This window comes from Ictidomys tridecemlineatus, chromosome 2 (assembly GCF_052094955.1).
Source record: "Ictidomys tridecemlineatus isolate mIctTri1 chromosome 2, mIctTri1.hap1, whole genome shotgun sequence".
NCBI classification, from domain to species: Eukaryota; Metazoa; Chordata; class Mammalia; order Rodentia; family Sciuridae; genus Ictidomys; species Ictidomys tridecemlineatus.
In genome coordinates, this window is record NC_135478.1 from 93,424,255 (window position 1) to 93,447,648 (window position 23,394).

Consider the following 23,394-nt stretch of genomic DNA (forward strand, 5'->3'; position numbering starts at 1 on the left):
AAAAATGAGTGTGACATTGACTTCTTGCAACCCGAGAGGGTTAATGGTAGAATGGCTGTTTTCTGTTGTATCTACTAGAGCATGTTTAGACCTGCTGACTCCTGGCTGGAGGTGCCATCCTCTGTGGAAGGGGCTTTGAGTCTCACTTCACAGGGTACCCCTTGTTAATTTCTGGCCCCTCCAAAGGGCACTCAGAAATCCTCTCATCTGTGACCTGTTTCTGGGTCCCTCTGCCCCCTGTCCTCCTTGCTAGGTATTGTGAGAATTCTGCCCCTGGCGACTCTCAAGGCTGATGATCTCTGAGGTTCCAGAGTTGCCTCGTGTTGGTTTCTGGCCAGAGGTGGGAGAGGGACCTCTTCTCCAACGCAGTGGCCATATTGTTCTTTACCCTCTGTTTATTAAGCCTTCATTCACAAGGAGACTTGAACCATTTTATTGGATCCTTCCTAGGGTTTGTCTGGTGTGTCCAGAGGACTTTGCAGCAGGACCAGTGTGCAAAACCCCTTCCTTTTTCTCTCTCGTCCTGCATCTCTCTGGTCAGGGCTTTGCTCTGCTCCCAGTTAAAGATGACACGAATGGAGACAGATGGATTCCGGAGGGCAGAGGGTGGGGGAGAGTGAGTGTCAGCAGCTGTACTGCACATACCAGTCGGCAACCTGCTCACCTTTAAAAACAGCCACACCAGTATCACCAGAATCCTGGTCTCTTAAAAATTCACACAGGAGAAGTGTAGAATAGAAAGTGAAGAGTGAGAAAACCAAGCTTCCTGTTCCCTAAGCCCCACTCTGCTTCCACTCCCGCAGGGGCCATTAGAGTTATAGATTTGAAGGACATTTCATTACCCATTCCCTGATTAGAGGACATTGGGCTTTACAGAGTGTTCCATTCCACCCAGAATGCAGCAGCAACAACCCCCTCTGTATGCCTTGGGTATTTTTGCAGCATAGATTTCCAAGAATGGAATTGCATTTGCAATTTGGATAGGTCCTGCCAAACCACCCTGCACAGAAGCCTTGCCTGTCCCTCCCCAGCTTCTGTGGACAGGGTTCCTATCTCCTAACAGTCTCACTGACACTGGGTTGTGTCAATTTAATCTTTTTTTTCTGCAATATGTGAAAAGCAGATGCATTTCCTGGGTTCTAGTGACCTTTTTTATTTTTCTTTTTTGGTATCAGGAATTGAACCCAGGGGCATTTAACCACTGAGACACATCCCCAGCCCCTTTTTGTATTTTATTAGAGATAGGGCCTTGCTAAGTTGCTGGGGCTGGCTTTGATCCTCCTGCCTCAGCCTCCCAAGCCTCTGGGGTTACAAGTGTTCACCACTGTGCCCAGCCCTTGTGACCATTTTTAAGCATACAGTTCAGTGTTGCTAAAAATGGTCATAATATTGTACAATCATGAGCCTCTTCTATGTTTTGTGTTTCTTTGGGGCTGGTGGTAACTCTGAAACATTCCTAAGTAAAAAATAACCAAGTAAAAAAAATCCCTCATCTCTTGGTAGAGTTAGCACAAACTTTCCTCCCTTAACCCCAATCTGGCCCCAGTTGCAGGACTTTTTTTGCTGCACTGAAATGTGCACAAGGCTCCTGGTGGGCACATCCCAGTCCCTCCGCTCCACAGAGGGCAAAGGTGTCAGGTGTTTCATGCAGTAAAAAATTATGTTTTGTATTTCCTTTTCCATGTCTGTGGCTTTAAAGACAAGGAGATGCCTGCCCTGTCCGAAGATGAGGAGGAGGAAGAAGAGAGTGGGTCCATGGATAGGGGACCAGGTGCGGTGCTGGGCAGGGAGGGAGCAGGGGCAGCAGGACATTCTATACCCCGGGCAGGCTTTGGGAGGTTTCTGCTGCAGTGACATTGTGACTTGAGCAACACACTTTGACCCAGTTCTCTACAGCTGTGGTTATTGACTGGGACGTATTTTTGTCCCCTAGGGGACGTGGGGCAATGTCAGGAGTGTGGTGTAGCGAGTGGGTTGCTCCTGGCCTCTGGCGGGTAGAGGCCAGAGTTGCTACCTTACCCCCTAAAACGCACAGGACAGCTGCACAACGAAGCCTGCCGGCGCCCGGGTGCAAAGGCTGAGAACCCGGATGCAGGCCACGTGGCCGGGGCGGGGCTGTCAATCACCTTTGCTTGCCCAAGGAAAGCGGGCGCCCCAGGTGTGACGCGCCACTTCACCGCCACTCTGCCACCGGGGCGTGGGAAGACAGGACTGAGAGGACTTGGGCCCTCCGTGGTGTCTCCTTTAGTCATCTTGACTTTTTCAGGAGAATTTATTGTTAAAATGTGATCTCCAAAGACGAGGAGGGGGCCTCGCTCAGAAACCCAGGGCCTTAATAAGATGCGTGCAGCAAGGTGGGCTTCCCCAGGATGCAGTCACCACCGAGGCCACGCAGGGCCCGGGGCCAGGGGCAGGCGCAGAGTCTTCAGTCCTAGTGGACCCGGGTCGGGGCTGCTGAGGAGGCGAAGCCCATTTCCATCTGTGAATCACCAGCATTTCCCAGTCAGCATTTAAATTTATTTCCCCCTTTTATTTTTATTGTGGTAAAATATATAGAACTTGAAACACCATTTTAACTTTTTCTAAGATGTATTGAGTATCTGGTGTGTATAAATATTTAATTATTATTATAAGTACTGGGAATTGAACCCAGGGACGCTCTACCATTGAGCCACCATCCCAGCCCTTAAATAATTTTTTTTTTTTTTTTAAATTTTGAGATACAGTCTAAGTTGCTGAGGCTGGCTTCAAACTTGTGATCCTCCTGCCTCAGCCTCCTGAGTCCCTGAGATTACAGGTGTGAGTCATTGTATTTTTGATTGTAGGTCATTCCTAGTGCCCTGATAAGGTTGGCGTTGCTGTCTTATAGACAGTTTCCTCTGCCAGCCTGTGTAGTGCATGCTGGGCATTGGACTGTGCTATCATCTGAGCCTCCAGAATCTGGCCAGTAGAGGTTAGGGTTCCATTTTATGGACCAAGATTCAGAGGCCTGAAGTTGAGCTGACTCCAAGGCCACACTGGCCCTATCCTGGGCCTTTCACAGTGGGATCAGGGTTATCAAGAGAATCTTTCCTGCTCTGCAAGGCCCTGCCTCATTGGAAACTCTCGGAACTGAGACTCCCAGGTTTCTGAGCTGACCTTGGTCACTGTGGACCCAGGAGAGTGGTCTTATTTTTATTTAGACTACTTTCTTTTCACCTCCCCCCCCCCCCCCATTGAATTTTAGTCTCATTATGAGAAAAAGGCATACCACTGACCTGTTGGCTAAAGTTCTCTTAAGTATAAGCCTCAGGGAATCACACCTTGGACCCTGTAGCTGGGTCCATGTGCGTGCACATGTTGATTTCTGATGAAGTACACCTCTCCTCAGTTGTAATGTAAGTCGAACTTGTAAGAGGATTCATTGGTTTAAAAAAACATACACATTGGGGCTAAGATTGTGGCTCAATGGTAGCACTCTTGCCTAGCATGTGGGAGGCACTGGGTTCAATTCTCAGTACTGCATATAAATAAGTAAATAAAATAAAGATCCATCAACAACTAATATATATATATATATATATAAAACACATGGGATTGTGGCTCAATGGTAGAGCACTTGCCTAGCATGTGTGAGGCGCTGGGTTTCATCCTCAGCACCACATAAAGATAAATAAATAAAATAAAGGTCCATCAACATCAAAAATATTTAAAACACACACACACACACACACACACGTGTGGCTTTTTTTTTTTTTGATAACATGTCCACTGAATGAAATCTGCTGTGAACAAAAACGCCGGCTGGTCTCGTGGTAGGAAACCTAGTTTTCTGACTAATTGATCTCACGAGTTGGATTGTGTTTTGCAGTTAAGAATTTGCTGATGAGTGGCGAGTCCTTGGCTACTCCACTCGGCACAGAGGATGAAGATTTGGAAAATGTCCCCCCCAAAGTATGCATGGCTCCTGTTCTCGTGGTAGGGCAGTGAGGCGGGAGTGCCCTGGGACGCAGATTGTAGGATGGGGTTATAGAGTCCTGCGTGGGGGTCCCAAGACCCCACCTAGACTCAATGGCTGGAGGGACTCACAGTGGCTGGTAAAGCTGTTTTACTCATAGTTATGGCTCATCACAGAGAAGGAGTAGCCCTGGAGTCAGCCAAGCAGAGGGGAAAAGGTGGGTCCAGGAGAGGCCAGACACCTGCTCCCAGCTGTCCTCGCCCTGTGGAGTCTGTGGACGGTGCTCATTTCTCACACCAGATGTCCTGAAGCCAATGGGCCCACCGGTACCCTGGTGCCCAGGATATCACTGGGTGTCAGTCACATAGCCACAGGGTGTCCATATGGCTGGCCTTGGTCACTCCGCCCCACTCAGCCTCCAGCCCCACCCCCACTCCAGAGGCCAGACTGCAACATGTGGCCCAGGGCCCAGGTGGACAGCCACAGGCGTCCACCACAAACCCCGTGATGGCTGGACTCGCTGGCCTGTCCCTGGGCCCAAGTCCACAGAGACCCTTCCACCAGGCAGGATGTTCCAGGGGCTCAGAGCTCATCTCCTGGGAGTCAGTCAGGGCCTGTCCTTCCTCAGAGGGACACTGTTTTTCCTCAGAGTGGGTAGGGTCTGGGCAGCGCAGGCCTGGTAAGCGAGGCCTGCACGGCACAAGTCCCAAGGGTGGAGCTTAGTCTAGGCCTGAGTGTTCAGCCCGGCCTGCGCTTCCTCAGAGGGAAGTCCAGCCTGGCTTGTGCCAGACAGAGCACGGCTCTGTCGGACCCTTTTTAGGGCAGCAACCCCAGGTGTTCCTGCAATGGCTGGTTAGCAAAAGTGCCAGCCGCCTGCCAACTGTGTGGCCGGGCAGCACTCGGGCGGCCTGGGCAGGGGGTTCTGTGGTGGGCAGGTGGTCCTCAGCCATGACAACTGTTGGTCCCCGGTTTCAGAGGATGGTGAAGCGTGTCGTGGAGAAAACCTATCTCCAGGTGCTCTGCACCCCGGTTCCCGAGGAGTTTCTGAACCAGACTGTGTTGTTTTTTCTCAGAAACACACAAGGTACATTTCGTGTATGTATGTGCATGTGTGTGCGTGTGTGTAAGCCTGTGTGCACATGTGTGCACGTGAGCACGAGTGTGTGTGCGCGCGCGTGGTGGTGCACGCACGTGCTCGAGGGTCTGTTTGCACGTTACTCCTCTCTCTGTTCCTCCATGCTGGGGAAGGAACCTGGGGCCTCAGGCACGCTGGCCTCCCCAGCCCTCTTCTGACCTTTCACGAGAATGTCACTCTTTACTGGTACAGTTGAGTCTTGTGATCCATGGACTCCTCCTTGCAAGTTTGCCTTCACACTAAAATCTGTTGGTCACCCCAAAAGCAGCATGTGCAGGGCCTTCATGATGTCCCTCTAAAAACGCCCTGTCCAGGCGAAGAACACTGGGCACACAGTGGCTGGCAAAGGGTGGACACTGCAGCCCGGGGACAGAGGGTTATGTCCTGTGAGTCATCATCCTCAGCTAGCCTTGAGGAGAGGCCACTTTCGCTTCATGTTGTCCACTGCAGGGACCAGGCTTTGGTGGGCAAAGCCAATATTTGCCTAATAAAGCCTCATCAGAAGGGGGACAGTGACCACATATGCCCCGAAGCCACTTTGGCCAGGGACTGAGGAAGCATAGCTGGGCACAGGGGAGGTGGGCAGAGCAGTGTCTCAGCCAGGTTGGCGCATGTGACAGATCCAACCTGGGCCCCAGAATCTGCTTCAGCACAGAGAGAAGCAGCGTGTGTCGGAGTCGGTGACTAAAGCGTCCCTTGGGAAGCAGGAGGAGTTTCCTGAACACCTGGGGACGGTAGCTGTGGCTGCCTCCTGCCATCTGACCTCTGGCTCTGTTCCGTTTAGAGTCAATCCCTGAGGCCAGCGATATGAAGGAGGCGATGGAGATCATGCCTGAAACGCTGGAGTATGGCGTCATCAACGCCCATGTCCTTCACCTCCTGAGGGGCATCATTTGCCAGGTGAGCCACTGGCGTTTCTAAGACGAAGGCCCCATTGTGCCTCTGTTATCCCACAGATAGGCAGGGGCGGTCCCCTGTGGAAGGCGAGGGACACGTCCCCGCACTCTCAGGGGACAGACGTGGAACACACACAATGGGAAGCACCGGATGGTGACAGCCACTGAGGCAGCGCATCCTGGACCTGTGATGGAACAGGCCGTGTGGTGTGGGGGGCAACCTTGACGAGAGCAGCGTTGGGAGCTGCTTTAAGCATCAGGAAGCTCACTGCAACTGGGCATGGAGGTGCACCCTGTAATCCCAGCGACTCGAGAGGCTGAGGCAGGAGGATCAGGAGTTCAAAGCCAGCCTCAGCAATGTCAAGGCCCTAAGCACCTCAGCGAGACCCTGTCTCTAAATAAAATGTAAAAATAGGGCTGGGGACACGGCTCAGTGGTTGAGTGCCCTGAGTTCAATCCCTGGTGTCAAACACAAAAAAAGAGAAAGCTCACCGACAGGCCAGTTTCAGCAGAGAGGCGTTCTTGGGGAAGGCCGGGGAGGTGTCGGGGAGTTCTGGAGACGAAGTGGCTCTGACTTGAGACCTGGGCCAGGTGAAGGAGGCAGGCACGTGAGGGTCTGGTGTGGGAGCCTCCTGGGCAGAGGAAGCAGCCAGCACCACGGTCACAGTCAGGACAGAAGGACAGCCATCGTGGCCACAGAGAGGGGAAGGAGGGGGATGGCACGGTTGGATTTGCAGTTTTCCCTGGCCACCGTGGGAACATATCAAGAGGCCAGGGCAAGAGTGTAAGGGACAGGAGGACTGCCCCCACCCCCAGAGGCCATGGGAGAGTCCAGGGGAAGGTGATGGTTGGGTGGGTTCCAGAGCTCCATCAGGAGAGAGAGGGAGATGCATCGAGGGCACGTTGGGGACGCAGTCAGCGGACTTGGAGATGACAGGGAGCTGGAGTTGAAGGAAGAGGTATTGAGGATGACTGCGAGGGTGTGCATGAGCAACCAGGGCCTGGCGGGGTCACTGCGGAGATGGGGAGGGTGACAGATCTGGAGGGGAACCCCAGAATTCTCTCGCACACACTGCACTCGAGAGGCATCTCAGGCATATGAGTAGAAGTGTGAGCAGGCATCCAAGTCAGAAGTTTCCTGGAGAACGCAGGGCAGCCATCTGGCCAATATGTGCTGAGCACCTACTGTATTCAGCAGCAGTGAACAGCTCAGACATGGCCTCTGCATCAGGAGCATATGGTTGAGCAGGAAGATTCATATTAAATAAGATCAATGGGAAATATATGCTGTGCTAGACAGCAACAAGAGCTAGGGAGGAAAAAATGAAGTAAGATAGGAAAAAAAGGGGCTAGGGAACAAGGGGGGGACAGGAAGTTTGTAGATGGTAAAGGTAGGTTTTGGCCATTTTGGATAGGGTGGCCTGGAAGACCTCACTGAGAAGGTTTGGACTAAGAGGATAGTTGGTACAGACATCCTGTTTTGCTAGGACTTAGCAGTAGCCTCCTGAAAGTTCTCCTTGCTCTGTCTTTGCCTTGTGTGCTGCGTTCCCCGCAAACCAACCAGAATGATCCTTTAAAATATAGGTGTTACTGGGCTGGGGCTGGGGCTCAGTGGCAGAGCGCTTGCCTGGCATGTGTGAGGCACTGAGTTCGATTCTCGGCATCATATATAAATAAATATATAAAGGTTCATCAACATCTAAAAAAATATCAAAAAATTACAGGCATTGTTGTCATGGAGACACATGAAGCCCAGGGACTAGAAGAAATAACCAAGGGAGGGAACATAGGTGAAGGGATGGAGGGAGGAGGGACACCCAGAGGCGTGACCGGAAGCCTGGAGAAGGAGTGCTCCGCACTGTGTGCGGCTGAAGTGAGGAGGGCTGGTGGGCTTGTCACTGGTGACTTCCACATGGATGGGTCCCACAGAGGATGGCCACAGAGGACTGGCCAGAATGGCCTCTCCACGTCCACCTCTCCACGTCTTGCCAGCTGGACGCTCCCGACTGCATGGCCGCGTTTCCACCGGTGGGTGCTTGCCTGTCTCCTGTTTTTCCTAGTGTGGATTTCAGGACGTCAAGACCCCTGGCCATCTTCTGAATCAAACTTCTCATTATCGAATAGATCAACATATGACACAATTAATGCCAACAGGTGGCAGGTTGAGTGGCCAACCAAGTGCTAGGTTCCTCTGCTTTCTGTCATGTTCCCTGATGTTTGTTGTATGCAATTCTTTTTTGAAAAATTACATAAGACATACATACTCATTATGAAAGCCCAAGCAAACCAGAGGTACAAAGATAAAGTGCGTCCCCAGGGCTTTGGCCACCAGGGATGACCACCACTGAATGCACCCAGCCGGCCACGTACTGTGCATGGGTATCCTGGGGTCTGTTTGTCCAGTGCTCTTGTGTCCTGTCCACCACTCTGACTCTAGAGATGTGTGCGAAGGACATCGGGGCCTCCTGAGAGTCTCATGCTGGACAAAGACAGGACAACCATCATCCTCAACAGGATGACGATCGCACCAGGTTGAAGCGCAAACCTTTGAGTCCATATGATATTAAAAATCCTGATGGGTCACTTTTGGAGGACCTCCGAGAACCAGGATACTATTTTAAAATAGGCACATAGAGAGAAGCCCAGCATTTACATGGCCTTCCTTACATGGCAGGCAGAGGAGGGAGGTCTCTGTAAGTGTTTCATCTAGGAGAGAGAATTTTAGATTATTAGAGTATGAATTTTAATATATATTATTGTGTACCATACTGCAATACTAGTTTGTAATCTAATATGAATATTTTATTTTTTTTTTTTTTTTTTTTTTTTTTTTTTTTTTATTTTTCTTAAATTTTAATTTGTTTTATTTGTTTAATTTGACAGCAGAATGCATTACAATTCATATTACACATGTAGAGCACAATTTTTCATATCTCTGGTTGTACACAAAGTAGAGTCACACAATTCATGTCTTCATACATGTACTTAGGGTAATGATGTCCATCTCATTCTACTGTTTTTCCTACTCCCATGCCCCCTCCCTTCCCCACATATAGAATTCATCTAATCCTCCCATGCCCCCCTGTCCCCGCCCCAACCACATTATTAATCAGCATCCTTAAATCAGAGAAAATATTTGGCATTTGTTTTTTTGGAATTGGCTAACTTCACATATTCTCCAACTCCAACCATTTACCTACAAGTGCCATGATTTTTTTCTCTTTTAATGATGAATAATATTCCATTGTGTATATATACCACATTTTCCTCATCCATTCATCTACTGAAGGGCATCTAGGTTGGTTCCATAGTTTAGCTATTGTGAATTGGGCTGCTATAAACATTGATGTGGCTGTGTCACTGTAGTATTCTGTTTTTTAAGTCTTTTGGCTATAAACTGAGGAGTGGGATAGCTGGGTCAAATGATGGTTCCATTTCCAGTTTTCCAAGGATTCTCCATACTGTTTTTCATATTGGCTTCACCAATTTGCAGTCCCACCAGCAATGTATGAGTGTGCCTTCCCCCCTCACATCCTTGCCAACACTTATTGTTGTTTGTATTCTTTTTTTTTTTTATTGTTGGTCGTTCAAAACCTTACACAGTTCTTAATACATCATATTTCACAGTTTGATTCAAGCGGGTTATGAACTCCCAACTTTACCCCGTATACAGATTGCTGTATCACATCAGTTACCCTTCCATTGATTGACATATTGCCTTTCTAGTGTCTGATGTATTCTACTGTCAGTCCTATTCTCTACTATCCCCCCTCCCCTCCCCTCCCCTCCCCTTTTCTCTCTACCCCTTCTACTGTAAATCATTTCTTCCATTTGTATTATCTTGTCTTACCCCTCCATTACATAGTTCTTGATATATCATATTTCACATTTTGATTCAAGTGGGTTATGCACTCCCATATTGCCCCTTATACAGCTTGCAGAATCACATCAGTTTCACTTCCATTGCTTTACATATTGCCATCCTAGTGTCTAGAATCAACAAATGGGACTTACTCAAACTAAAAAGTTTTTTCTCAGCAAAAGAAACAATAAGAGAGGTAAATAGGGAGCCTACATCATGGGAACAAATCTTTACTCCTCACACTTCAGATAGAGCCCTAATATCCAGAGTATATAAAGAACTCAGAAAATTAGACAATAAGATAACAAATAATCCCATCAACAAATGGGCCAAGGACTTGAACAGACACTTCTCAGAGGAGGACATACAATCAATCAACAAGTACATGAAAAAATGCTCACCATCTCTAGCAGTCAGAGAAATGCAAATCAAAACCACCCTAAGATACCATCTCACTCCAGTAAGATTGGCAGCCATTACGAAGTCAAACAACAATAAGTGCTGGCGAGGATGTGGGGAAAAGGGTACACTTGTACATTGTTGGTGGGACTGCAAATTGGTGCAGCCAATTTGGAAAGCAGTATGGAGATTTCTTGGAAAGCTGGGAATGGAACCACCATTTGACCCAGCTATCCCCCTTCTGGGTCTATTCCCTAAAGACCTAAAAAGAGCATGCTACAGGGACACTGCTACATCGATGTTCATAGCAGCACAATTCACAATAGGAAGACTGTGGAACCAACCTAGATGCCCTTCAATAGACGAATGGATAAAAAAATTGTGGCATTTATACACAATGGAGTATTACTCTGCATTAAGAAATGACAAAATCATAGAATTTGGAGGGAAATGGATGGCATTAGAGCAGATTATGCTAAGCGAAGCTAGCCAAGCCCTAAAAAACAAATGCCAAATGTCTTCTTTGATATAAGGAGAGTAATTAAGAACAGACTAGGGAAGAAGAGCACAAGAAGAAGACCATCATTAAACAGGGTTGAGAGGTGGGAGGGAAAGGGAGAGAGAAGGGAAATAGCATGGAAATGGAACGAGACCCTCGGGTTTATACAAAATTACATACAAGAGGAAGTGAGGGGAAAGGGAAAAATAATACAAAGGGGAGGAATGAATTGCAGTAGTGGGGGTAGAGAGAGAAGAGGGGAGGGGAGGGGAGGGGAGGGGGGATAGTAGAGGATAGGAAAGGCAGCAGAATATTTTAAATTTTAGAATATTTAGAATGTAAGTCTATTCCAGTGGATTAATGGACCTGGGCTTTGAGCATCAATGGGTTGGAGGGGACCATTTATTTGTCTCCTAACAGAAAAGACACCCATAGTCTAGGTGTAGGTGTTCTTGCTTTTTGTGGGACTGGGGGGGAAACAGAGGTTCTCACGCATGCTGGTCAAGCACTGAGCCACTGAGTGCTTGAGGATGAAGGCTTCTGATCAAGGCCACAGATCCAGCTGCCAACATGCAGGAAATGACACAGAGGGACCTGCTCACATGCCCCACTGAGCATGCAGTCAGCTTAATGGGCTGGAAGCTTCCAGGTCAAGCATTCTGGATGCTTCCATATACCCTCAGAAATGTTTTTAAATTTAAAAAAGGGAAACTAAAAACCAAAACCCAAACCCAACCAACCAGCCAACCACACCAAGCCACATGCAATTGGCATGTTGCTTTTTACGGGGTGGGTGGATGGTTTTGTCACTATATTCCATTATAAGTACCCATGAAACTTTGCAAAGACCCAGTTCTGGGTCCCCTCACTCCATTTCCTTGACCCACACTGGCATGGTGCTGAGGGGGTGCATTGGCAGTGTCTCCTGGGCTCCGTCTCTGACTTCTGTTTCCTGGTGGCTGCTGAAGAAACAGGACTGTTTTCTGGGTGGCCATATCAGGCTGGTGACACTTCTTACCCTTGGATCATCTTATGTGTGGGGCAGTTTCTCCTTCCTTGGGACTGCGCTCTGGGTTTGGATCCTTTCCTCTTGGCCTATTTGTACTGAAATAGAGCGGAGCCTTTGAGGCCAGGGTCCACGCGAGGCCTGAGTTTTTGGAAATGGCGCCCGGTGACCTGTTCACAAACTTGGCTTCTCAGGTGTTTTTGCCAGCGTTGTCCTTCAACCAGCACAAGACAGACATGACCCTGGGAGTCTCATCTACGAAGCCATCTGATTCTTTCTTATACGACATAGACCTGCCCGGGGAGCCGGTGGAGTACCACAGCGTCCAGCTCATACGGGACGAATTCTTAATGAACCTTCAGAAATTTGCAAACAGCATTCAGAGAACAATGCAGCAGCTGGAAGGTAGGTTGAGTTTCCTGTTCTTTTGCGGAGAAGGATGGAGCTATTCTGTTCTCATTGACGGTGACTGTGGCTTACATGCACACGCTGTGCAAACACCAAGCCTGTCACCATGAGATGCAGAAAGGAATGACCCGATCCTTGTCCTTAGGGATCTTTGAGTCCAGAACAAGGAGCTTCAGAAAAATATTAAGAACTTTCGGGTTTAGCAAGGGGAGCAGTAGGGGCCACCTGAGGAAGTGGCACTTCACCTCATCTGAAGGTGGCACTTGGTGACCACTGCTGCACTGAGTGGCTCTGCACTCCATTGGAGAGGGCAGGTGGTCCCCAAGAGTGCCTCGGCCTGGGTCAGCCAGGGCAGAGGAGGTGATGATGTGTGTGGGGAGGACAGAGTTGGGAGGCTGGGAGGCTGCCTTAGTGAGGTCTCTCTTGGTGGCTGTAGTTTTAGGGTCCAACCATGAATAGATAACAGAATGTTTACCAGCAGGGCTAGGAAGGAAGCGAGCGAGCTGGCAGTGGGCAATGAGGGAGAAATGGCCCAAAGTTAGACATAATGCCACACAGCACATGGGAGTTCGAAGGTTGGGAAGGCCTGTAAAGGGGGTGGTTATTCTCAAGAAATAAACTCTTTTCTTCCTTTAAAGTAGAATTTAACATCCCTACCCCATGGGAATTTCTCCTGCTGGAAACGGAAAAGGGAGAGACCCTTGTGGAGAGATCCAGACTTTTAAAAATTTCTATAGTGGCGGGGATTGAACCCCAGGTGCCACCACCTGCACGGCCGTTAGAAGCTGGTGAGGGGCAAGAGGGGATTAGAAAAGGCAAACAGATGCACGCAGAGGAAAAACTGAGAGCAGGTGGGACGCCATTCCCCAACAGAGACTGGTGGCCCAGAGCCAGCTCAGATGTGTATCACGTAGGCATGATGATAAAAAGGGTTTTCCATGGGAAAGTTTCTTCAGAGAATGTAGACAATTATAATTATCAACTTACGCTCCTGATTCTCTACCCCTGGCAGTGGTGTCTGAACTCAGGGTTAAGACTGATAGTCTTGTGCCATGCACAGAACCTCCTTTAAGCAGGGTGTCACCATGGCAACTGGGCAGTCTTGACCTGCACCTTTGCACAGGAAGTCCCCCAGTGCAGGCACAGCTCCTGCTGGAGGAGTCAAAGACCGTGATTCAAATCACCGCTCCAGGACACCCAGGGGCACTTTACCACTGAGCCACATCCCTAGCCCTTTTTAGTTTTTATTTTGAGTCAGGGTCTCACTAAGTTGTTGAGGCTGGCCTTAGTTTATGATCCTCCCGCCTCAGCCTCCTGCCTCTCTGGGATTCCAGGAGTGTGCCACCACTCCTGGCTCTGCTGTTTGTTTGTTTGTTTTTTTTCCTGCTGTTTCTTTTTAATTGTAGACATTATGTATAATTTCTTGCCATTTGTTCCCTCATTCCATACTGCTAGTTTACTGTCTTCCTTCTGTTATAGTTGCATTCCTTTTTATTATTGATTGGTAAACAGCATGTACATTATTACAGCTATAGGAATGTTGTATACTGTAGAACAGAGTAACATATTTTGAAAGTTTTACTTCTCTTGTACACCTTTTCTGTTCCCATTTACCTTGCTTTTCTTAAAATGTTGTACAAAGGCCTCTTTGTTTTTACAAAATTCCCTGCATGTGAGAGGGCCCTCTTTTCACTGAATGTATTCCTTTCCAGGGTCTTGATGTAATGTGGGCTCCTTGCTATCTTAGCATGTTTCATAGCTGTCTTTTTGATATTGCTTCTAGAATCCTAGGCCTTTTTTCTTAGCTGGGTTTTGCTGTCTCAGTATACAGGAGTACATCCTTAAGTAGTGATTGTACCTTTTTCATAGCATTCTCTTCTTGTTTGAAGGATGCCATATTGTCTCAAATCTCTGAGACAAATAGTTGGGATTAATTTTTTTCTTCTTTTCTTCACCTTATCTCCATTTTCTTTTCCTTTCTCTTCTTTTTTTCTTTTGAGTACTTGGGATTGAACCCAGGGCATTTTTACCATGAACCATCTCCAGCCCTTTTCATTTTACTTTGAGGCTGGGTCTTACTAAGTTGCCCAGGCTGGCCTCCAACTTTTAATCCTCTTGCTTCAGCCTCCCAAGTTTCTGGGATTACAGGCATGTGCTCCATCTCAATTTCCTGTGAGGTCATTTTTTCTGGTTTATCTTTATACTATTATAGGGGTTTTCTTAAATATCTACTGAACTCTGATTTTATGACCCATTTTTAAAAACTGAATTCATTAAATTGTAAATTCAGAAATATCTTTGCAGCTAAGTCATTCTGCTTGAACTTAACCCCTGGAACAGACATCTAAAGTGTTTTAATTAATATTCTAGTAAAGGAAAATGAGATAGAGACAGATTTGGAACAGAGCTAAGATGTTAGACCTTGTACTGCTATATGGAGAGAAGAACCAGCTGACTAACTCAATGTTATTGTTTGGAACCAATTTTCCTAAACTAGTGACCGACTAAACACTTTCATTTTTCTAGGTGAGATCAAATTGGAAATGCCAAGCATCAGTTTAGAGGGCGAGGTGTCTAACCTGGCGGCTGACCCAGACACCGTGGAAACCTTGGAGCAGTGTGTGATAAACTGGTTGAATCAGATATCTGCAGCTGTCGAGGGCCAGCTGAAGAAGACACCCCAGGTGATTGGCAGGGCTTTCAAAGATCCTTGATAACAAGTGAGGCTTTCTGCCCCAAGAAGGAGCCGGAAGTCTGGGATCTTCGTGAGTTTGCCTATTTTTTTTTTTTTTTTTTTTACTGTTTTGTAACTTCCTTAAAAGGTCAATGTATGCCTAGAATGTGTGAGACCCTGGGCTCCATCCCTAACACTGTCCCCCCCAAAAAATACACACACACACACACACACACACACACACACACACACACACTAATAATAAATAAAAGATCAAAGCAAACACACCCAAGATATCATTCCTGGGCTTTTTGTTGTTAGTGAGCTACCTCATAATTCCTAGACTGGAAAGATAATTCTGTGTAGCAGCAAGTATTATATGGGCTGCTCAAAACAGGAACCCCAACTCAACTGAGAATCTCTTGGTTCCAACCTCCTTCCTGGGGGTGAGGCTTCTCCATAGTGCAGCTTTCAGCCGTGTCTGGAAGATGGCCTCGCCCAGAGGAAGCCTCTACCTGGCATTACCACCTGGAGTCCTGAGATTCTGATTGGACCATCCTAGCTCCTGAGCCCGCCCCTGAGACCCTGCACGGGGTCTGCCTGTGCTGAGCAGTTGGGATGAGAGGATGGACACTGGAGAAGCTGATAAACACCCTGGGTTAACAATGAGAGTGTGTGTTGATGTCCCTGTCCCCTCGCAGGGTAATGGCCCTCTGGCCGAAATTGAGTTCTGGCGGGAAAGAAACGCCACCTTAAGTGCCCTCTATGAGCAAACAAAGCTTCCGACAGTCAAAAAAGTCTTGGACGTGATCAGGGAGTCGGACTCCCTGCTGGTGGCCAACCTGCAGCCAGTCTTGGCGGAGCTGTTCAAGTACCACATCGAGGCCTCGGACAACGTGCGCTTTCTCTCCACCGTGGAGCGTCACTTCAAGGTTCGTCCTGTGCGGCGCCTCGCCCAGTCGGCTCTGGGAGGAGGTTGTCACATGTAAAATTCCTTATGGAACATGAACTTCCAAGGGGATGTCCATAGGCGTTAAATCCAAACGGCGCTGGGTGCCCAGCTGTGGTCTGTGAACTGAAACCCATGTCTGTCAATCACTAACTTGGACTTGCTTGCTTTCTTTCCTTTTTTTTTAAAGAGAGAGAGAATTTTAATATTTATTTTTAGTTTTTGTTTTTTTTTTTCGGCAGACACAATATATTTGTTTGTATGTGGTGCTGAGGATTGAACCTGGGCCACACGCATTCCATGGGAGCGCGCTACTGCTTGAGCCACAACCCCTGCTAACTTTCGTAACAGCCACTGGGCTGTCTCCCTGTGCTGTGGCCTGGCAGTCCTGGGAGACCTCTGCTAGGGGTTCATCTTGGCCCCTGTGGCAGGCGGGATGGCCTCTCTGCCTCCTCTCTGCCTTTCTGCCTCCTTGTCTGGGTCTGGGTGCCCCTTGGCTTCTCTCTCTTTGCGTGGGGGCTTACACTTATGCTTCAGGGGAATAGAGTGTCCACGCTTCTCCGTGGTACCCAGCTTCCAAGGGGCAGGGAGCAGGCCCCCTGAGCATTCTGCAGCCTGTATTCCACATGCAGAGCCTTCCCAGGGTCCAGGGGTGGAGAGGAGTGCATGCCCCCTGGATGGAGCAGGCCGAGGACAGGCGGGGCAGGACTGAGGGGCCACCCTGCTGTCTCTGGAAAAAACAGCATGTGGCGCGAGATGGACATGCCCCATGCTTACCGCATGTGTATCTACCTGTCCGGGACTCTGCGCCTTCGGAGTCAGCTGACTGTGGGTGGAAGGTGTCTGGGGAAAAGCTGCATCTGTTCTGAACGTGAGCAGGCTTTTTCCTTGTCATTATTCCTGGAACAACAACAACAACAACACACACACACACACACACACACACACACAGAGCAACTGTTCACAGCATTTCCACGTGTTAGGCATTGCCTGGGATCTGGAGGAGACTTCAGCCCTCTGGAGGAGGTGAGCAGGGATGTGCATACGCCAAGCCGTGTGTGAAGGGACTTGAGCAGCCACAGGTTTAGGGGAAGGATGATTAGGTGCATGCTTCCTTACACCTCTGCAATCTGCTTTATTTACTTCATTCATGAACCTCATTGAGCTTTCTGCATCAGAGCGCGTCCAGTTTGCATTAGGAGAGGACGCTTCTTGCACACACAGCCTCTGGAGCCACCAGGCTCATCTCGCGCCCTTCTCTCTCTCCTGCACGTCCCCTTGACAGAACATCACACACGGGGCCAGCTTCCAGGTGGTGCTGGACACCATCCCCTCCATGATGAGCGCCCTGCGTATGGTGTGGATCATCTCCCGGCACTTCAACAAGGACGAGAGGATGATCCCGCTCATGGAGCGCGTGGCCTGGGAAATCGCCGACAGGGTGTGCCGGGTGGTCAACCTTCGCACCCTGTTCAAGTAAGAGGTGGCCCTGAGGTGCTGTGCTGGGAACTTAAGAGGGCCTCGTGGCCTGGGAAATCGCCGACAGGGTGTGCCGGGTGGTCAACCTTCGCACCCTGTTCAAGTAAGAGGTGGCCCTGAGGTGCTGTGCTGGGAACTTAAGAGGGCCTCGTGGGGCTGCAGCTCCTGGTGTATCCACAGGACTGCGTGACGGTGATCACGGTCGTGTCAGAATATTTGCCTTTTTATTCCCCAGAGAAATCTGGGAACTTGGAGCAGTCACAGCTGACCCAGATGCCCTTGGCCTGGGGCAGTACATGGCCTTTTGGGTCAGACTTCTTTCACTTAGTAGTATGCTCTCAAGGCTCATCTGGGCTGCAGATATGTCAGTGCTTTATGCCTTTTTATGGATCATGTTCCGTTGCCTAAAATACATATATACATACATACATACATACATACATACACATACACACATATCATTCACTTGATGGAATATTCTATATGATTGCACATGTCATATAATTATATTTTGATATTTAATTATATAATCTTTTTTTTTTTTAAAGATAGAGTGAGAGAGAGGAGAGAGAGAGAGAGAGAGAGAGAGAGAGGGAGAATTTTAATATTTATTTTTTAGTTCTCGGTGGACACAACATCTTTGTTGGTATGTGGTGCTGAGGATCGAACCCGGGCCGCACGCATGCCAGGCGAGCGCGCTACCGCTTGAGCCACATCCCCAGCCCCATATAATCTTATCTATACATAAACTTTTGTCTTGGCTGGGGCTTTCTTCCCTGGTTCTACTTGGAGAGACTGAGGCAGAGGGTCCTGTACCCCAGTCCCCTCAGGTGGGCAGCCTTTAGGATGCTGAGGGATGACGGAGGATGTTGAAGGAAATGGAGACGATTTTTCCTTTTCTTTCATTATTTTTGGTGCTGGGGATGGTGCCCAGGGGCTCGTGTGTGCCAAGCCCACGCTCTGGCACTGACCACACTGCCAGGCCCCCTTGTTTTACTTTCTTTCCTTTTTTTTTTTTTTTTGTACCAGGGATTGATCCAGGGGCACTTAAGCATAGGTCCACATCCAATGTCCCCCACACACACCACCAGCTTTTAATATCTATTTTTTACTTTGAGACAGGGTCTTGCTGAGTTACTTGGGCCCCAAGTTGCTGAGGCTGGCTTTGAACTTGTGATCCTCCTGCTTCAGCCTCCTGAGCTCCTGGGATTATAGGCGGGCGCCACCACATCTAGCCCTTATTTTGCTTTCTTAAAGAAAGATCTGTGTGGATGAAATAGGTCCCCAAATTGTGGCAGTGCCATCTTAGATCCCACTACTGACCGCTGTGCTGGCAATGGAGGCTCCTCACTCCTCTGTGAGCCCAGGCAGACCCGCCGGGCAGTGTGGCACAGTGGCTGTGGCTATGAGGCCGGCTGAGCCCTGACTGGGGTTCCCTCCCCACCCTGGGGAACTGCAGTGCAGCTGGAGGGAGGGGGTCGGGGATAGAGGGCAACACTTCAGGTCACAGCGGGAGATGCCTGGCCCTGGGATGCAGGCCGTGCCTGTTTCTTTGCCTGGACTTCTTTCCTGTGATATTTGGAGAGGCTGCAGCAGTGGGTCAGGGGCCTCAGAGCTGGCCCAGGCCCCTTACGGGCCCCCTTGTTCCCTCGCTCTACAGGGAGAACCGAACCATCGCCCAACACAAAACCCTGGAGGCCAAGAACACCCTCAAGATGTGGAAGAAGGCCTACTTTGACACCCGCGCCAAGATCGAGGCCTCCGGCAGAGAGGCCCGGTGGGAGTTTGACCGGAAGCGGCTATTTGAGAAGACGGATTACATGGCCTCCATCTGCCAGGACCTCTATGACGTTTTGCAGGTGTGTGGGGGTGACGTGAGAACCAAATGTGACCAGAGAACCCGCAGGAGGGAAAGCAGTTTGTTCTTCCAGCAGTGCTTAGAAGCTGGAGGTCTGAAAGGCCTGAGAGGAGAACACATAGAATGTTCTAGAAGGTGCCACAAGGTGCCATTGCATGCTGGTGGTCTTCGGTGACGTCCCTCTGCCCTTGCACTTTGTTCTCCCACGGTCCCCTTGGCTGCTCATTTTCTGCAGGGTCCTCCCCTCTCCTCTCTTAATGCTGGAGCTCCTGGGCTGCCCTCTTCTCTGTCTTGATGCCTCATCCTCTGGCCTGCTGCTGCCACTGCCTCTGTCTGCCGGGGATGGGGTCTACCTGTCCGTGGGAGCTGTTGGGGGGATGGAGGGAGTGCTTAGTGTCTGATGAGTGAGTGGGCACAGGGAAGGCCTGCCGGCCCTCATCCTAAACATGTAGGGAGAGCGCCCCGCGGGCAGGCACGGTGCAGGGGCGAGCAAACACTAGGGTGGACCCCACCATGGCAGCGGCCAGGGCAGAAAGGAAGCGCGAGGCCTCTTGTTCAAAAAGTAGGAAATAAGGGGCCGGGGCTGGGCTCAGGGGCAGAGCGCTCGCCTAGCATGTGCGAGGCCCTGGGTTGGATTCTCAGCACCGCATGTAAACAAGTGAACTTTTAAAAAAGCAGGAAATAAGGCCTTAAAAAGAATGAAGATGTCAGGAAGCTTTTTTTCTTCCCGTGCCTCTATCCTGGCCATGGATTTGAAGTTTGCCAAGATAGTAGGAGGGTCAAAAAAATAAATAAATGAAAATAAAAAAACAGAGTGAAGGGCCGGTGCAGTGGTGCACACCTGTAATCCCAGCGGCTAGGGAGGCCGAGGCAGGAGGATCTCAAGTTCAAAGCCAGCCTCAGCAACAGCGAGGGGCTAAGCAACTCAGTGAGACCCTGTCTCTAAATAAACTACAGAATAGGGCTGGGGATGGGGCTTAGTGGTGGAGTGCCCCTGAGTTCAATCCCTGGTACAAAAAAAAACAAAAAAAAGTGAAGACAGACCAGGCCTTGATGCTGCTGGCATCTCAGTGGTTCAAGAGCAGCTTCAAAGGCAGCCCCCGGCTGCTCCTATTGGTGTGTCGCATTCCTGTTCTGTTGCTCTGTGACAGTGGCAGCTCTCCATGTAGCCAGCTGACAGCTTCGGTCTCACTAGGGGAGAGTCACACCTCACTGAGGAGCTGGGAGGGAACAGGAACTCAGGGTCATCCTGCCTTTGCCTTATGGATATCATTGTCCCTCCTGCTGGAACAGGAGGCAGCAGGAGCAGGGAAGGAGGTGGCAGGGTGCCTTGGCCTCGAGCATTTCTTTGCCTCCTTACTGCATCTGAAGCAAGCTCTGTTTTTTTTTTGGGGGGGTGAGGTGGGTGGCTACCAGGGATTGAATTCAGGGACACTTAACCATATCCCCAGCCCTATTTTATGTTTTATTTAGAGACAGGGTCTCACTGAGTTACTTAGCGCCTCACCATTGCTGAGGCTGGCTTTGAACTCCTGATCCTCCTGCCTCAGCCTCCGAGTCTCTGGGATTATAGGTGTGCACCATGGTGCCTGGCTGCAAGCCCTGGTTTGGACGGCAGATGCCCTTGCTTACTCTGCCCCTGCTTACTCACTGTAGATGCCACGCACTTGCCTCAGCTGGCTTTGAGTCTCAGGAGTCCACTGGAAGCCCCTGCTCATGGGGGCATCGAAGTGCTCTGTGTGGTGCATGGGGTAGGGGCAGGTGGTGGCAAGGACAACAGACAGGCAGGTTCTGTTCACCTGTGCACCACAGTTCCACGAACTGTGTTGACATAAACAAGTTCACAGAAAAAGTCATTAATTTTGTGATGATGACAGCAGAGCCTTCAACCCGGCCCAGGCCACACCTGAGGGAGGGCCTGTGCACCTATCCAGGGCAAGGGCCTGGGACGCCAGCCCTGGAACACTTCCCTAGTCCTTAGCTTCATGGAGTGTCCAACTAGTGGAAGAAAAGGACAGCAGGTGTGACAATCACATACACACAGCTACAGCTGAAAGGCCACAAGAAGCAGTGGAGGGTGCTCTGGAAGCATGGCTAGGATCTGAGCGGGTCTATGAGTGCTGGACACAAGAAAGAGACATTCAGGACTAAGCAGGAACTATGAGGCCCTTTGAGTGGTGAGTGCAAAGTCCCTGAGGCAGGAAGGAAGGGAAAATGACAATGGGCATCTGGCTGCAAGCAGGAGCAGCCCTGGAAGGGTGGGGGGTGGCAGGGGAGAATGTGCAGACACATGAGCAGAGGTCGGTGTCCAGGTGTGGTCCTAGTGCAATGGCATAGTTCCAAAGGTCTCCGTGGGTGGTGGTCGCCTGTGTGACGGGATTCTTGTGCTCAGGTAAATGTATATGTGCTCTCCGTTTGTAGTTGGAATATTCACGAGAAAACAAAAACGCAGAGCCTCCTTTTCTGTTGTCTGGCAGGTTATGGAGGAATTCTACAATATATTTGGTCCAGAACTGAAGGCTGTGACAGGGGACCCCAAGCGTATCGACGACGTCCTGTGCAGAGTGGACAGCCTGGTCACCCCCATGGAAAACCTCACCTTCGACCCCTTCAGCAACAAGTCCGCCCAGTACTGGAAATTCGTGATGGACGACTTCAAGATCGAAGTCCTGGCAAGTCACACACCTGTCTGTGACCTGGGAAGCAGTCACCGTGCTGTCCCCATGTTAAATTTGTTGGGTTGTTTAGTGACACTTAGTTTTTTTTTTTCTTTAGATATTTTTAGTTGTAGGTGGACACGATACCTTTATGTTGTTTATTTTTATGTGGTCCCGGGGATCAAACCCAGGGCCCCAGCCCCTCTTTGCTTTTTTTTTTTTAATATTTATTTTTCAGTTGTGGGTGGACACAATACCTTTATTTTTTTTAAAGAGAGAGAGAATTTTTTTTAATATTCATTTTTTAGTTTTCGGCGGACACAACATCTTTGTTGGTATGTGGTGCTGAGGATCGAACCCGGGCCGCACACATGCCAGGCGAGCGCGCTACCGCTTGAGCCACATTCCCAGGCCTTTGCTTTGTTTTTAAACCACGAAAAATAATACCTGCTTATTAGTAAAACCTAGAAACAATACAGAGTAAGATGTGAGGCGAGGTGGACATTCCTCAGCTGTCCCCGCACCACTCCCCAGGCAGACCAAGTTCACATGCAGCTGGATGTGATCAGGGCTTGCTCCATATGGCACAGACCCCCCCTGCCTGGGAATCGAGGTGGGACAGGTGTCACCGCCCCCCACATGGGGACTCTCTTCAGGGTCCTCAGATTCCTGGATCTCATGTCTCCCCTTGTTGACTCCTTTGTTTTTCTGGAGCCCATTTCTGAGTAGCTTCTTCAGACAGGTCTCACGGGACGTATATATTTTTGAGTCTGGTACGAGTGAACTCCGAGGTGAGAGGTATGGAATTCAAAGTGAAAAATCACTTCGGAAATTTGAAGACGTCTGTCACTGATTTCTGGCTTCCGGCATCATTCTGCTTGAAATTTTTTAGAACTAACCTCCACTCTTATCGAAGCGGGTGCAGATGGGAGGGTGGCAGCTCATACCAGCCTGGCTGTGCAGAGACAGGAGGGAGCTGCGTTTGCCCCAGGGCCTTTACCCCAACCCCCAGCCTGGTGTCTCCAAATGCTCAGCCTCCTAGAGGTTTCTTTTTCTTTCTGGAGCAAACCAGTGCTCACCTGCTCCCCCGTGGATACACGAGATTATAACTCTTGGCTTTCCTAAAGTTCCTGTGCAGCAAAAAAAATCTGCCAATTCTCTCCCATTCTTGTCCCCTCCCATGGTTTTTTGTTTGTTTATTTTGGTTTTGTTTTGTTTTGTACTGGGGATTTTGGTACCAGGGGTGTTTAACCACTGAGCCACGCCTCCAGCCCTTTTTATATTTTATTTAGAGACAGGGTCTCCCTGAGTTGCTCAGAGCCTCACTAAGTTGCTGAGGCTGGCTTTGAACTCACTATCCTCCTGCCTCAGCCTCCCAAGCAACTGGAATTATAGGTGTGTGCCTTCACACCTGGCTCTTTTCCATGTGTTTTAAAAATATGATTTATTTCTTGTAAATCTTCTCTCCCCCCTTGTTTTGAATTGGATGGTGAGAGAGAGCAGAAAATCCCTGCAACTAGCTGCTGTTTCTAGCTGTGCCAGCTCCCATGGAAGTGCAGTAGAAATCTGTCCCCCGCCATGGATTTTTTTTTTCTTGTTTCTTGCCACTTTGTTTTTGCAGAATAGTTACAGGGA

At 49.4% G+C, this 23,394-nt stretch overlaps 1 protein-coding gene across 1 annotated transcript in view; it reads left to right on the top strand.

Annotated features, from left to right (window-relative positions):
* The window catches only part of Dnah10 (dynein axonemal heavy chain 10), a 122,832-nt gene that overhangs the window by 1,695 nt on the left and 97,743 nt on the right, over positions 1-23,394 (top strand). Inside the window, exons 2-11 of the mRNA XM_078039348.1 lie at positions 1,700-1,771; positions 3,851-3,933; positions 4,913-5,021; positions 5,857-5,972; positions 11,929-12,139; positions 14,669-14,826; positions 15,518-15,748; positions 17,051-17,241; positions 18,905-19,103; positions 21,580-21,774. Coding sequence (XP_077895474.1) covers positions 1,700-1,771; positions 3,851-3,933; positions 4,913-5,021; positions 5,857-5,972; positions 11,929-12,139; positions 14,669-14,826; positions 15,518-15,748; positions 17,051-17,241; positions 18,905-19,103; positions 21,580-21,774 — 1,565 coding nt within the window. The remainder of the gene's footprint in view (positions 1-1,699; positions 1,772-3,850; positions 3,934-4,912; positions 5,022-5,856; positions 5,973-11,928; positions 12,140-14,668; positions 14,827-15,517; positions 15,749-17,050; positions 17,242-18,904; positions 19,104-21,579; positions 21,775-23,394) is intronic.